Source organism: Periophthalmus magnuspinnatus, chromosome 11, assembly GCF_009829125.3.
Source record: "Periophthalmus magnuspinnatus isolate fPerMag1 chromosome 11, fPerMag1.2.pri, whole genome shotgun sequence".
Lineage (NCBI taxonomy): Eukaryota > Metazoa > Chordata > Actinopteri > Gobiiformes > Gobiidae > Periophthalmus > Periophthalmus magnuspinnatus.
Window position 1 is genome coordinate 5,000,588 of NC_047136.2, and position 16,544 is coordinate 5,017,131.

Below are 16,544 nucleotides of genomic sequence, written 5' to 3' on the forward strand. Positions count from 1 at the left end.
TAACCGACTAGCCAATTAACTCATTTTTAACTCATCAAACTGTTCCCGGGATCACACAACAAATTCTTAACTATCAGAAGAAAAAAAAAACACAAAAAAACACGGCACAGTTGATCAAATCCCTCGGAAAATATTTTGGCAAAATCAATTTCCAAACCGCGACGGCAGCCTCTGTGATTTACCACCAAGAGTCGAGGCTGTTTCATTGCGTTTGAGCCGTGCGTGTGAACACAAACACACACACGCGCCTCTGTCTGTCTGTGTGTGTGTTTGTGTGTCATTTTTAGCTGTCCACTATATTCGGTCAGTACATCTTGAGTATCTGTTGCCAATTCAATCTTCAAAATTGACTTGGCCGAGACTTGTTTTATGGAAAGCCATGAAACGTTTACTGACAACATGTTTATCCACGAGGCTTTGCTTGGCAGATCACCGTGGCAACAATAAACAGTAACGCAATGGAAATATATGTGTCTGTTCTGCTTCGCACGTTGGTCGTTATCCTATTTTTCGCGTATATATTTCAGCTACAGCGTTTAGATCCGGTCTGTCGTTGCAGAAATTAGCAATTGACGGATGCATGAAAACAATCTCATAATAATAATAATAATAAAAATGACTCGTGAATTTTACTTCTATTATAATGAACGATCCACCGAAGAAGACGAAGCTGCTTTAGAAACTTTGGATCCAACTAAAACTGTAATTTGACGATAGAAAGCGAACTGAAAACGTGTACGTGCAGCTCCGAAAAAGACATCCTCTTTAGTTTCTTGTTGGCGTGGAAGCGCTGGGCCGAGTCAAACGGAGGGAGCGTCGGGAGGAAGAGGAGGGCGAGGAGGTGACGAGGAAGAGGGGGAGGAGGAGGGGGGGGGTAGATGGACGCCCAGACTTCTCCTCAAGTGTGAAGGAACTGTCCTGCGTGGAATATCAATTTACCTCCTCATCCTTTCTTGTGTGGGCCGTCTCCTCCCTGTCACTCCCAGCGCAACAATCACCTGTCACCTCTCGCACCATCTCTCTCCCGCTCTCTGCTCTGTCCATCGCGCTCCCCTTTCCTCCCCCTCCTCCTCCTCCTGCTCCTGTCATCCCCGATACCCCCTCTTCCCCCCCTGCGCCGACCCCTTCTGTCGTGGTTTCCCTCCTCGTTCAAGTCCACACCTCACAGGTTCCCGCTCGTCTGTATGCTCCCTCGCCCTGCCTCTGGGGGGTTGCCACGGTGACAGCTAGGACGGATGATGGACGGGAAGGGGAGGGGGGGAGGGGGGTGTCCGGATCTCCACCTCTAGGAAGAAGTGAGAAGAGTCTAATAAAGCTGTAAACCTGTTACTCTGGCGTAAAGCTAAAGGGATGATAAAATACGACTGATATTACGCAATTTTTTGATCTATGTGATACAGTTGACCCTCGATATAACGCGGTTCACCTTTTCTTAGTGCAATTTTACATGCTTTTTGTCCTGATAGGCTAAGGTACTGTAGACCAAGGGTGTCCAAACTAAGGCCCGGGGGCGAAATGCGGCGCTCAGACCAGTTTTTATCGGCCCTTAAGCCTCCTGCTGAACCGGCCCAATTGATCATAAGCAGCACTTTTAACAGCAAATTAAACTATTTCTACCACTATAACCTCAAACATCACATTGCAGTGTGATACAGACCTTAAATGAATGTGTTTCAAGCCTTATTAATCCACAGCGGCTCAGTCAAAGCTGTGTGTAAAGCACCACACTGCATTGATCACTGGTTTGTGGCCCTCCGCTTTGAATATGTTTTGAGATGTGGCCCTCAATAAAAAAAGGTTTGGGCACCTCTGCTGTAGACCATTGTCCATCAGTCTCCTCCGTGCCGTGTCTCCTGTACAGTACTGAATGTGTTCAGACAAATTTACATAAACGTTGGATCGCAGTGTGACTCTGAAGTGCTGTACGTTTGCAATTTGTTTTCTCCCCGACAAAACCCACAATGTCGATGAAACGTTCTGCACCGACAAAGGCGCCTATGAAGGTTTGAACTTTGAGAGAGTTTAAACAAGAGAGAAATGTGAGAAAATGTTAACGCCTGTGTGAGAAAAGTGTATAAAGTGTGTGGTGAGGGGTTTTACAGACAAAAACATATGTAACTTTGCGGATTTCGCCTGTCGCGTGTTATTTTTAGAACGATAAACGAGGGACCACTGTAATGTTTCCTCATCACAAACAGACCTGTAGTTGTGTTTAGTTTCATTCACACGTTTAACGCACAAACTCTCCATATTTAGGAGTTCTTCTTTCAACCTGAAAACACTCTGCGCCACTTTATGACGTCACGAGGTAAACCAGGAACTCCATAAACTCCACGGACCTTCACTAGAATCATTTGGATCATTTCAGCCTCGGAATTTCCGATCTCTACTGAAGAAAAGGTGAAAGCCACTACCACTTCATGACATCACAAGGTGGAACAGAGCAATTTGAGCTTTGGAAATGTAGACAGACTAATTATGACGGATTACTCAAGCAAAAAACACAGCTCCAGGTCTCTTTTTGAGGGGGTAACAGCTTTGTAACGCGTCTTAAACCTCACAAGAGTCAAGTTCGCGTAATATCGGACCTTTAAAATCGACCAATCTGCGTCACCAGCCCCCAAAATACCGGCTGAACGAAGCGTCTTGCGTAAGGACACGACGAGAGGACGCACTAGAACCACCGTTGCTCCACTGTCGACTCGATATCGTATCAAACTGAGAACTTTCGCTCCACGTGTTCGCCGCCTTTCTCCAAATGCATTGTCTCGAGATGCTATAATGAAGATATCAAAATAAGATCATGGGAATTATCATATTAGCATCGTGTTTTATTATTAAATGCTCCGAGTCTTAAAAGGGAAGAGGTTCTTTGATTAACACAAATCTGCATTAATCACAATTTAATCACTCTCCGCGTGTTGCTGTGAATTGCATCAGTCGCCCGTGTTTCTTCCTGTTAAGCGCTCCGATGCTTTGGGTGTCGATTTGGCCTATGGCGAGAAAGAACTGAAAAAGAGATGCTCCCCTCCTCTCTATTATGCCTCTGAATTTTGTATTTGCTAAAAATGTCCTTTGGCGAAATAGAAATCGCAATCAAAAAAGTGAATAATTAATGGTGTTTATAGCCTTTAGAGAACGCTACGGCTAAACAGAGAAGAATTGGATTGCTGCGAAGTTGCGATTGACGTTTGCAGGAGATTAATTGTTTCTGAATAGTTGCTAATCCAGGAAATATTCATCGTGAGTTACGTGTCCTGTGCGTATGATCCGGATTATTCCAAGTTTGCGCAGAAGTGACGGAAGTAAATAAACGCTTACCTTGACCTAGGATGAGATGATCTTCTGTTCTGTGTAAACGTTTCAATTTATAAGCGTTTTTTACAACTTTCAGAGGTCAGAGCGGAGTTTCTTAACAACAACCGGCATGTTAACATCGCACTTCCTTTCTTTGTTCTCAGATAATCAAACTATTTATACAGATCTGGTAAATGGTCATGTTTTTATACAGCGCTTTTCCACGCTTTGCGTCACTCAAAGTGCTTTACGTTCATACAGCAGTGTACACGGACACTGGGGGTGAAGTGAGTTAAGTGTTTTGCCCAAGGACGCAACAAAAGTATTCGTCTGTGGGAGCTGGAATCGCACCGTCAACCTGTGGGTCAGTGGATCGGACCACTTGACCAACGATGGTGTTTATGGCGAGAGCGGGAGATGCGCTTATTTGTACTTTATTCAGTGTTTTATGTTGTACTTTATCAGCGAAGAAAGTTATTAGTTTGTGAGATGTGTTCACTGTTCAATAAAAAGGCTTCTGATTCTGATTAGCAGTACTAAGATACTAGCCTCTGTACTGCTAACACACGTGTACTGAGGCTACAGATTCCACTTTATTAAAAAAAATAAAATAAAAAGTTAAAAAAAATCACACACACAGCCATTTTAAGTTGCAAGGAAGAACTACTTTACCGAGAACAAAAAAACGGACCTGGAGTTGTGTTTTTTGTTTCATTCACACACATTTAACACACAAACACTGCAGATTTAAGCTGAGTTTTTCTTCTCTCAAACTGGAAACACTCTGTTCCACCTTGTGATGTCATCATGTGGTAATACAGGAAGTGCTCCACTGTGTTTTTAAACTCCAGACACCTTCACTAGAATCATTTGGATGATTCCAGCCCCGGCATTTCCGATTTCTACTATCAAACGGTAAAAGGAGCCGTTAATTTGAAAACTATCACTTCATGACATCACAAAGTGGAAGAGAGTGTTTTGAGCTTTGGAAATGGAGACAGACTAATAATAATACATAAATAAACATCATAAAATAAAATACAAAAAATAAATAAAATTAACATAATACATTAATTAAAATAAATCAACAAAATAAATAATTAATCAACAATAATAATACATAATCAACTAATATCAATAAATAAATAAACATCATCAAATAAAATACACATAAATATAATAAATACATAAATAAATAAAATAAAATAAATGAATTCATTAAAATAAATTAACAAAATAAATAAAAAATAACAATCATACTAAATAATCAACTAATAATAAATAAATAAACATCATAAAATAAAATACACATAATAAATAAATATAAATACATAAATAAAATAAACCATAAATAAATAAATTAAAATAAATCAACAAAAATAATTTAATAATAAATAAACAGACAAATAATAATAAAACAAACAAAACACAATTCCAGGTCTGTTTTTGAGGATGTAAAAACATTACAACATGGCATAAAACTAGCAACAATCAGTTTTTTTGTAATACAGGACCTTTAAGTGGATGTTATTGTTTCTGCAAGCACCGTAGTGATTTCACATATCAGAGTCCGTTCGTATCTTAATAAATACAACCCAGTGTGTTAGCAATGCGGCTAACAGACGGCACAGTACAATTACACCTTCCAGCGCACATGTCCTTCCCTTTGCCCTGAGCTGGGAGCTGATCTCCTCGTCCTAATACCCTCCTTTATCAACTTTAGTGCTGGCATAAGGTTTCTGTGTGACCCAAGGCTGTGTCGGCTTCATGGATCAGAGCGACCTTCAGCAGCCATTACCCCCGCTCCTCCTGTTTACATATTTCCTCACCTGTTATCGCTCTGCCACTCCACATGCGGCCGTCACATTACCACAGTATCGTTTGTTTGGTGTTGAAATGCAAAACCAGTCATATATAAAACGGTTAAAGAGCTGATTCATTAGGGCAAAGCAGCAGAATATCCCTGTGAAATGTTGTGCAGGGTCTTTCTCTTTCATATTTTTATTTATTTTATTTTATTTATTTGTACAGGGGAATCCAATGAGAGCACTTGGGCTCTTTTTTCATAGGTGCCCTGTTTAAAATACAACACAAGCAGAAAAAAACTAAACAAATAAGTAACAAGTCAATATAAAACATTAAAAACAGGGGCAGGTCTATGTACAAAAGTTCATTATGTCTCCAGTTTTGCTTTTCTTTGGAGTATTTTCTGTTTTTGTGAAGCAAAACAGCTAAAAGCCTCTTTCTCGTCTCAGTTTCGGTCAGTTTTAACCAATCATTAGCCTTATACGGTCATGTGATCTGGGATTAAATGTTCTTGTATCCGTGATTTACAAACAGGTGAAGTATTCTCACAGTTTTTGAAGTCGTTCCTTATAGATAAACTTCAGTTCTACAGTTCTCTTCTAACAGTGATGGACAACTCCCTTTTCCCATGTAATAAAGTTATAATTTACATTTTAAACTGTTACATAATTCTGAGATGTCTTTTTAAATGATAAGTTTTCAATCCAAGATATTTATAAGCGTCGATTCTTTCAGTGGATGTAACATTTAGTGTATAAAGATTTGTAGCTTGAGCCTTACTTAACCTCCTAAAACCCAAGCTCTTTCATGGCTTTATTCATTTCTCTTTGTTATTTAGGCTGATTGGACCTGATGAGTTTAAAAACATAGAATTATCTTTTTATATTATGTAATTTCTGAGAAATGTCATGTAAAATGAATGTCCTCATATGTGGACATTTGAATAATTTTGATAAAACATTTGAATAATGATTTGCAAAAACTATTAAGTGCCTGAACACAGCAACATTTGTCCTGAGTAAAAATAAAATGAGAAACAACAATTGTGCCTCTTGGAACAACAGCAGGACATAATAAATAAATAAATAAATAAATAGGCAAGGCAAGTTTATTTGTACAGCACAATTCATACACAAGGTAATTCAAAGTGCTTTACAGAATAAGAAAAAGATTAAAATCACACAAATCAAAACATAATCACAAATAATCATCATAAAATTAACATTAAAAGAGAAGAGTGCAGAATAAAAAAATAAATAAATAAATAGTTGCAGACATATGCCTTTCAAAAAAAAAATAAAAATCTGAACATTCTAAACTCTTAAAAATATTCTAAGTTGAACATTTTTGCATTGTTGCTGTTCTTCTTCTTCTTCTAAAAATTTACATTGTGGCCTAAACAACCCAAATATGTGAACACCAGGTCCCAGGAGGTTAAATGTTTTGTTTTTTTTTGTTTGTTTTTTTTTTGTTTTTGTTTTTTTTAGAAAAAAACAAAACAAAACAAAACATATACTTTGTTTTATTTGCATTCAAAGACAGTTTAAGCTTCACGATGGATTTCATTAAAATCTTTATACATATAGTTTTAATGAAATCCATTCACAGGTTTAACATATAAACTATTTGAAGTTTACATGTTAATCCTGTGTTTGCGTTTCTACCAGGGAGGTCAAACGTATCGGAAATCATTAACCAATAGATACAGAAACTAGTGTCAAAACTAGATTTGAATGAGTATCAATACTAAAAATATTACAGGACAAGTGTTTTACTCAGACTAGTATAAGACCACATGGTAAGTGTTTTTATCTTGAATTAAAATGTCATTCTATTGTGTAAAAAGAGCTGTGTTGTTATACGTTATCAATGCGGTATGAAAATCAGAATTAAGTATCAAGCTAATCCCGTAAATTAGTGACATTTTAGTATCGTGACAACATAAAATATGCAAACGTAACATTGGCACAAGATCTGCACCAAAACTGTGTCAAAACAGAGAACAGAAAGGCAGAGTACATGATTTTTCCTTATAAATAAGTACAGTTTGGATTTTTGCCCAGATTGTAAAAGCAAAATTTTAGACGAGACCTGTTTGCGTTTAAGTATTTTATCAAACAGAAAGAAACGACTGAAAGAGGCTGAGGCTGCTTCGTATCGCAATTTGAGAATATATCTGTTGTTTGTCCTCTGATCTGAAGGTTGGCGGTTCGAATCCCGCTCTCGACGTAAACATCACAAGTTGTTTAGTGTTTTTTTTTTGACATTTTGAGAGCCTTGAAGGTGGAAAATCGCTATATAAAAACATGCTAACTAAAGGAATTGGCTTGATAATAAAAAAAAAAATGAGTTTATCCTTTAGATGAGACATTTGTTGGTTAAATTTGCTTATATTCGTTCTTAGTTTCGAGTAAAATGCTCCCTGTGTGCGATCTACGAGCCCATCCTCCCCGACGTTCGCTGATTATCCAGATCTCATTCCCAGCGTGTCATCCGACTCAATCGCTTTCTCAGTGACAAAGTCGTCCAGAAAGGTAGAACTTTTTTGATTTCTTTTATATAACCGCTTCCTTCTTTCTTCCCTGACAGCGGACGACGGGTGCGGGGGTACTCTGAGGGGCCAGAGCGGGGTCATCACCACTCCTAATTACCCCAGCGAGTACAACAACAACGCCGACTGCACCTGGACTATACTGGCCGAGCCCGGGGACACCATCGCTCTGGTTTTCTCTGACTTTCAGTTGGAGGATGATTACGACCTGCTGGAGGTTAGCGGCACCGACGGCTCCTCTCAGTGGTGAGTGTTCGGGGACCTGGGGGGGGAGGACGAGGGCAACTGAGGCGAGACGAGTCCGGCCAGAGCCACCGCCTGCCCGCTGGCTCTGGTGCACGTGATGGAGTGTAACGCAGGAGCTGTAGAGCGGGATAGCGCTTGGAGAAAGACACAAGGGAGTGCTGATGGCTTTGATGTTGGCTCTGTGAACATCATGCTTTGTCCAGTAGCGCTAGATACTTTTTTCGTGCACAGAAACAGAAGGTTTTTCATGATTTATTCAATATTTAGGCTTTAAAACGTCACGTGACTGGATAATACTATGCAACATATGGTTAAAGTTTAGTTATTAATGCTGTTTTAAAGCAAACTGCGCAAAAATATAGAGCTTTTTTGTGTGCTTTGGAAGTTAAAGGTCCTATATTATACAAAATTAACTCTTGTGAGGTTTTAACCATGTTAGAATCTTGTTACCGCCTCAAAAACACACCTGGAGTTGTGTTTTGTTTCATTCACACATGTTTGAGTAACTCTTTATTACCAGTCTGTAACATCGCCAAAGCTCAAAATGCTCTGTTCCACCTTGTGATGTCATGAAGTGGTAGTTTTCAAGTTAACATCTACCTTTTAATTCAGTTCAATTTATTTTTGTAAAGCCCCAAATCACAATAGCAGAACATGAGAATTAATTTACCCAACAGAAAGTTATAAAATCAACAATGAAACAGAAACGGACAAGAAAATTAACAGAAAACAAGCAAATGGAGAGTTGTCCCAGAGCGCCCCCTGTCCTTAGACCCTCCTCCTGCAAGAAAAACAAAAAAAAAAACAGTGGGAAAGAGAGAAACCTCAAGGAGAACCACAGTGAAGCAGAGATCCACTCCCAGGACGAGCAGCTGCAGATGTGTCCAGGACTAATGTGCCGCCATCTGCAGATAGAGATCAAGTCTGTAGGGCCAGAGCCACTCAACTAAGAGACAGAGAGGGGCCCATCCACGGCAGGACAGGAGCCCCCCCACCCAGACAACGGGTCATCCATTCAGGCGAGGGAAGGGAGGGTCCAGGTCCACAGAACACAGGATCAGCTCAGGCGAGATTGGCAATTCCAGGGCTTGAAATTATCCAAATGATTCTAGTGAAGGTGTATGGCGTTTAAGCACTTCCTGTATTACCACATGAAGAAGAACTCAGTCTAAATATGCAGGGATCGCGTTAAATAAACATGTGCGAAAGAAACAAAAACACAACTCCAGGTCTGTTTGTGACGAGGAAACAACTCAAGCTCACCAGAAATTCATTTTTTTCTTTGGAAAGCCTACGTTTCTCGCAACGTTACTTCAGAATCCGTTCCAAAATCCTTCCATCCAGTTCTGTTTTCTGTTTAAGATGTAATTTAATCATTATCCAATCAGAAACCTGAACCCAACCAGCATTGCAACCATCATTACTACTTCCCTCACGAACCTGACACAGCCGAAACGCAGCCCTTACGCATCGCTACCACCGCCTTATTTAAACCGAACGGCCTCGCATACAAATCTGCGCCGCATTCAGGTCTTTAGAAAGCTTCCCCAGATAAAGACTGCTTTTAAAGGTTGGCTCCTTTTTAACCTAATTGCAGCGTGTTCATAAATGCGACCTAAACGCTGTCCACTTGGAAGCGTGATAAGAGAGGGGAGGGGGCTAAGTGCTCGCTGCTTTAAACACCACGGAGGCCCCGCTGATACCGGTCGCGTAATGAGCCCATTGAAAGTCGCGGTAATGTGTGTATTATATGATCAGCCGACTGTGACTTTCAAGTGTAATTCGAACTCTCTTTTTTTTGGCCGCATCCAGTCTGCACGCTCCCCCCCCCCACAGAAACACGGCGCTCGGCTCTAATGATGAAGAGGTAGGCTATCCTGGCGTCTGCGCTGGTCTCCCGCCATCTGTGGCAGCTCCTCCTCCGCCTGACAACTCTCTCAGACCGACAAGTAATTAGTGAGCTTCATTACCGCTGCCAGCCTGTGTCTATATACTGTTATTTCACCTATCAAGATAAACATGATGGAAACTTTAACTGGTCAATGCTCCCGTGCGGTTTCCCTTAGAATAAAATGCGCTGAAGACGGTTGTACGCTTTAGAATATGTGTCGGTAGAGTGTTTTTTTCATTTATTTTTCTCACTGGAGGTGCGTCTTTCCTCTAAAGTGCGTTTTAGGTGAATATTAATACAAACAACCTTTTTTTTTTTTAGGAAATACAATCATTTTTGAACAGGAATGTGGGGTTTAGACGTTATCTATCTCCCGTTTATAACTCCATCCTCAGACCTAAATCAAAACACTCACTCTCTTCCACTTTTCAAATCCAGACTCAAAACCCACCTGTTCACACAAGCCTACACCACATAATCAGTCACTGTCACCATCTTCCAGTTTTGTATCTCTGTTTTATCTGTAAATATGTGTTTTTAACTTTGTCTTGTACAGTGTCCTTGAGTGTCCTGAAAGGCGCTTTCAAATAAAATGTATTATTATTATTAAAACAAGGAAAACACTAGTGATAGCCAGTATGCTAACAGGTGTAACAGCAGCCATTAAGGGCCTGAATGATTATGCAAAATACACTGCCTGGCCAAAAAAAAAGGTCACACACTCTAATATTCCGTTGTTCCGCCTTTAGCTTTGATTACGTCACACAATCGCTGTTGCATTGTTTCGATTTCACTTCTGCAACGTCACAACATTTATTTCCATCCAGCGTTGCGTTAATTTTTCACCAAGATGTTGCATTGATGATGGTCGAGTCTGACGCTGCACAAAGCTTCTCCAGCACATCCCAAAGATTCTCAATGGGGTTAAGGTCTGGACTCTGTGGTGGACAATCCATGTGTGAAAATGACGTCTCATGCTCCTGATCCACTCTGTCACAATTTGAGCTCGATGAATCCTGGCATTGTCATCTTGGAATACGCCCGTGCCATCAGGGAAGAAAAAATCCATTGATGGAATAACCTGGTCATTCAGTATATTCAGGTGTCAGCTGAACTCATTCTGCTGAACCTAGACCGGACCAACTGCAGGAGGAGACGACCTATTTGCTCAGTTAAATCCAGGTGGCGACTTTTTTTTGTGTATGACTCAGCAGTGTAGTTCATTAGACTTCGCCAACAAACAGAAACTGTAAACAAACAGGTGTGTTAGCCTCAGTGTAGTTAGCTCCTCCTTTCAGACAGATATAAGGCAGTGTCCAGCAGGAATCTGACCAGAACTGAAGAAGCGACTTGGATGACCCTTCACTCGAAAACCTTTGTCCAGTTACAGAATGAAATTTTTCTTTTGCTGCTGATACTAATACTACATTTCACTGTAATAATCAGATAAACAAGGAACATTTTCTGTTCCTTGATTTTGAAATGACACCTTTAATATAGGACTGCAATTATTATAATCATGATATTAATTAATAATTATGTTTTTTATAATCATAATTGTCACCTCAACTATGCAGATGGCAGAAGACCTTTTATAACATAAGTATAACATTAAAGAATGAACCATTTCTGATTTCCTTTATTAACACATGTTTTCTATGAAATATGATCCATCTAGAAAACTTCACCACATTTCAACTTTTCTTTAAAAATATATAAAAATCCAAGCGCAAAACAATTCTTTTTAGCTGTGCATACGACTGAAATGTTTTTATGCTGCACTCTTCTGCTTTAATGTTAATTTTATGATGATTATTTGTGATTATTTATGTTTTGATTTGAGTGATTTTAATGTCTCTCTTATTCTGTAAAGCACTTTGAATTACTTTGCGTACGAATTGTGCTGTACAAATAAACTTGCCTTGCCTTTTCAAAAACCAATATGTTCAATAGAAACAACTGTTTGACTGGTCGACTAATCAAAAATAATATGTGAAAACTAAAATACTCATTGGTTGGGCTCGTCTGACGGCTGTGCATTCAGGCTCGAAACTCTAACATGAGGAATTTGAACTACATTTGTTTGAGTTGATTAATTCAGTTTTATCTCCAGTGCAGGGTATTAAAGTTCTTATTGGATCCAAGAGTTTTTCCGTGGGTTTTTGCTCACCAAACTGTACACAGTGAGACAGAGGTCAGCATCTCGATGGTGAGTGTCTGACCTCTGTAATTGGCACCAGTCAGAGGTCTGCCCCCCTCAGCTCTGCTCTGTACTTCCACTCTTCCCTGCAGAGGACAAGCCTTCTCCACTCCTCTCACGGAGCTCTCAGGGACCAACCCAGCCTCCCCTTGAACTGCCTTAGTGGCCATCACAAAACTTGGGATGTCAACTTGAGACTTGGCCCTCACCCGTCCGCTATAACCACTCTCTGATCTCTGATCTAATCTAGTCTGTGAACATCTGTGAGGTTAAACTCTTTGCATGCCTGGGACGCCGTAATACCGTGCCAAATTTTACAATGGAGCTTCTGAACTCGTAAAGTAGTGCAGCATCCATAATGAATCAGGGTCATTGTCTCCTCTTGCTCCAAAGCGGCTCCGAAAACCTATTTAAAGTTACTTATTTGCTCTGAAATTGCAGCGCAGTGTAGTCGGGCTGCAGCAGTTTTTGTCGACCCTTTGTATCATTTCTCATTTCATCTTATACGTGGCGCCAATGTCACAGTAACAATTTGATTACTATGACATTTTGTTTTGAAAGTTCTACTCTTTTTTTTTTTTTTTTTCTTCAATTACAAAGTTGGAAAACCTTTCAGGGTTAATCATGTTTGTGTTATATAATTATAGAAATCAGTTACAACAACATAGATTTAATTAAGCGTCATCAAACCAGACTCAGACATTACAGACCGCTACGTAAATGTTCTGATGAAGGTTGTGCCACCTGCTTGTCGTATTGGTTATTGCTTTGTCCAGCATGCTCCGCAGTATGGCATTAAACTTATCTACTCCCATGAAAACAAGACAAGCAAGGTATAAATCAGATTTGTAGCGAGGTGAATTCAATTACAATAGGGTATTTTAGCATTATTTTAGCATTATTTTAGCATCAAAAACACCTGTAATTGATATTTGCATGACAGCTCTCTTTAATGGCATACTGTGGAACATTTAATGAAACAGGAGTTCCACAGCTCGACCTTATGTTGTATTGATTATCATGACTTCTGATGATCCCTGCACATTTCCTGACGTTCTCCCGCGTGTCCTCTGCATGTAGCCCGCTCTAGTATCTCCGTGTCGTTCTGATTGTTGTTCCCGCTGAGTTCAAAGGTGACAGACAGCGGCGAGGTTCAGCAGGTGCACCACCGCAGGCGTCCACGGCTACACCGAGCCGCCGGGGGGGTATTTAAGCCCACATATCAACAATGAGGGAGTCCAAGTCTGCCACAGCTGCGCGATGGCTGCGGCAGAGTCGGGCTGGAGTCCTGGGGAGTCTGGGAAGTGATCAAATCCCAGATAGCCAAGCGCAGATTCAAAGAGACTTGGAGATGAAGCTACAAGGCCCAATCCTCAGTCTGCTCACAGTCAATCAAGATTTCCTTTGAATGTTTTGCTACTGAGTGAATGAGTGAAAGTGACTTATATCCAGGGGCCCTCTGCTCCGAGATGACTGCTCACATATTCCTTCTGAACCTACTTCCTCTATCAACACTTTTCTGTATCTGTCTTTCACTGTGAAGCGCTCTATATTTCAATGTTTATTGGCTCAGTTGGTGCTGCCGCAGTCCTCTCTGCCAACTGCCAGCGGCTGTCACTACAGCGCCTCCTTTTTTCTACACTAACCTCTGTTCACTCACAGAAAAAACACAGATCAGTCACACATAAAATAATGATGACCACTTCCTAATATACGCACATGTACTTGATATATACTCAGGCTTTGTGAACCTGGCTCAGCGCTAACGGCTAACTCTAATGCCGTCTATATTCTATACATTTTGTTACTAATAGAAATGGGACAGGATCTCGCAAGAGTAAATTGCTGCAAGATTCTGCACACGTGAGAAAAATTATTTTGTGAATTTTTTTCCCAAATGTTTAGATTGGATTGGACCAAACAAATGGTTAAGTGCTGCTAGTTTGGCTCTCTCGAAGGGCTAGATCAGTGGTGGGCAAACTACGGCCTAGGGGCAACACACGGCCCGTTGGTCTTACTAATTCGTCCCGCTGAACGTGACCAAATTATACGAAAAATAGGTAAGGGTAAATCTTGTTCATTTTACCTTTGTCCTATAATGCTAACGTTTGCCCAAAAGAAGAAAAGTGGATAGTGAGCGCGAGTGAGTGTTTAATACAGAGTGGACAACAAAATATTTTTTCACCTAAGTCCGATCAAAGTACCAAGGCAAGTTTTTTTGCTGGGATTCAAATTAGGAAAAGCTAGCGAGTCTTTCTCCGACGGCAAGTTTTTAAAAGAATGCACTTGGAAAACAATTTGTACAATGAGCCTTTCACATTCACGTTTAACGGAGGGACTATGTGTCTCGTCTGGCCTGGGAACACCTTGGGATCCCACCGGAGGAGCTGGAGGACGTGTCTGGGGTGAGGGAAGTTTGGGAGTCCCTGCTTAGACTGCTGCCCCCGCGACCCGGCCCCGGATAAGCGGAAGAAAATGGATGGATAGATGGACATTCACGCTTTGGGTCTAGTTCTTTAAAGCAGTACTAGATAGACCTAATAGTGACCTGCTTCACACAATCTCTTTAGAATGAACATTATCGAAATCTCGTCTGGTCTCATCTTGTGGAACTTGTGTCTCGTCCCACCCCTTTTTTGAATCCCTTCTGTTCTGACCATACTTGACTGGGAACAACGTAATTTCAGAGCTGCCCTTTAGCTCGTGTCAAACTCACAATTAGTCAGTTTTCCTGCTTTGAGGACCAAAAGTTCACCTGTTCTTGTGACGGGCTGATTATTCCCTTCTGTGATCATATTGTAATGTGTCTTCAGTCAATGCCGTCTGCTTTGTCTGGCACTCTGTCTGCGTTATAGGCTAAGAATAGCAGTGGGGTTATGTACAGAACACAAGGCGTACTTCCTGCTAGCACTGCCACTGGAGAGTTGTATTGATTGATATGTGATGGACAGGTTCATTGGTCTAGTCGGAGAAGAAAGGCCAAGGATCAGGGTCAAAACAACACTTCCCTGATTGATCCACAACAGCTCCAGCACAAGCCACTCACTTCACACAGTCTCGCTTTCCTCCGGAGTGGGAGGGCATTTAGATGTATTGACGAATCCAAGTTCAAACTAAACAGTCAATGTGAAAGTTACTGTAACACATCCCGGTGTCCAGTCGTGTTAAGGACGCAGTCACATTGTTCTGGTAAAATCTTTACTCCTTGGTGGTGTTGATGTTCTGGTTCGATCTGCCTGTACCTGTGTTTGGTAGTGATAGAAAAGTGTCTTTGTGTAGTGCGGCAAACACAACTCCAGCCTCCCCATGACAACTTTAGCGTGAATGTGCTTATGAAGTTCACAAAAATCACTGTACATTGGCTCACGGAATTTCCTTTAACATTCCATCCATCCATTTTCTTCCGCTTATCTGGAGCTGGGTCGTGGGGGCAGCCGTCTGAGCAAGGACTCCCAGACTTCCCTCACCCCAGACATGTCCTCCAGCTCCTCCAATTGGACCCCAAGATGTTCCATGACATTGTTGTATTTTATTTATAGTTTACTTACTTTAAATGTGCTTTTTGTTAATGTAAGAGTTATGTTTGGTCTGACATGGATTCTTGTTCCATAATAACTTATGCACACCATGTTTTTTGATATTTTTTGGAGATTTTATGCGCAAAAACATTAAAACGCGACTATTACGTCTTTAGAAACTGCAAACAATAGGTGTTTTTTGAGTTTCAGTGTTGTTAGCTCCTCCCTTCAGACAGATATAAGGCCGTGTCCAGCAGTAATCTGACGTGGCAAAACGTCTCCACTCCTACAACGTTTTGTCCAGTTGCCAAATTTTATATTTTTCTTTTGCTTTGGAACCTGGACGACTGAGGGATTACACAGATTTCTTTATATGACCTGTCAAAAGTCTTTCTACATATCATAACTTCCTTTACTAACTAACTTCTCCTGCTTCTCAAAATGGCCGACGTACATCCTCGTTGAACAAAGTTACTGCGATGGAGCCAGACCCTCTCCTCACGTGTTCTTACCCCATCAGGGCCTCGCCTGCGCCTCCGCCCAGCCCCATCCTGCCGGGGAGAATGCATTACTACGCCATTACACTGTTTGCATCCACATTGATTTCCGTCCTCATCACTATCCACTTTGAGGCAATGTAAATAACGCCTGACTCTCGCAAATTGCTGGATCCTCATTCTGGCCTGTGCGCTTCTAAGTGGAACTCACAACTATTTGACTTGCAGTTTTCTTTGGTACTTCGGTACATTGTTTTCCAAAGTACCATTATAGTTTTTCATCTTCCGGCAAGACTCCCTCGAGACACCGGCGCGCTATTCCCACAACTGCTTTTGATACTGTAAATAAGTATAAAGTGCCTGAAATGTGCAAGTTGACAGTGTTTTGAATAACTTTATTACTCTATGGAATGAGGGAAAAAAAGACGATTCTTGCCACACAATGTTTCACTGATTGCGCCATTTTGTAGATGTTCCCAACAAACTTAAGGTCTGTTAACTTTTCAAACTCGTCTTCTCCCCAGACGTTTTTTTTTTT

At 40.8% G+C, this 16,544-nt stretch overlaps 1 protein-coding gene across 1 annotated transcript in view; it reads left to right on the forward strand.

Moving 5' to 3' along the window:
- csmd2 (CUB and Sushi multiple domains 2) overlaps positions 1-16,544 on the forward strand; it is a 367,948-nt gene that overhangs the window by 141,501 nt on the left and 209,903 nt on the right. Inside the window, exon 5 of the mRNA XM_033975230.2 lies at positions 7,693-7,900. Coding sequence (XP_033831121.1) covers positions 7,693-7,900 — 208 coding nt within the window. The remainder of the gene's footprint in view (positions 1-7,692; positions 7,901-16,544) is intronic.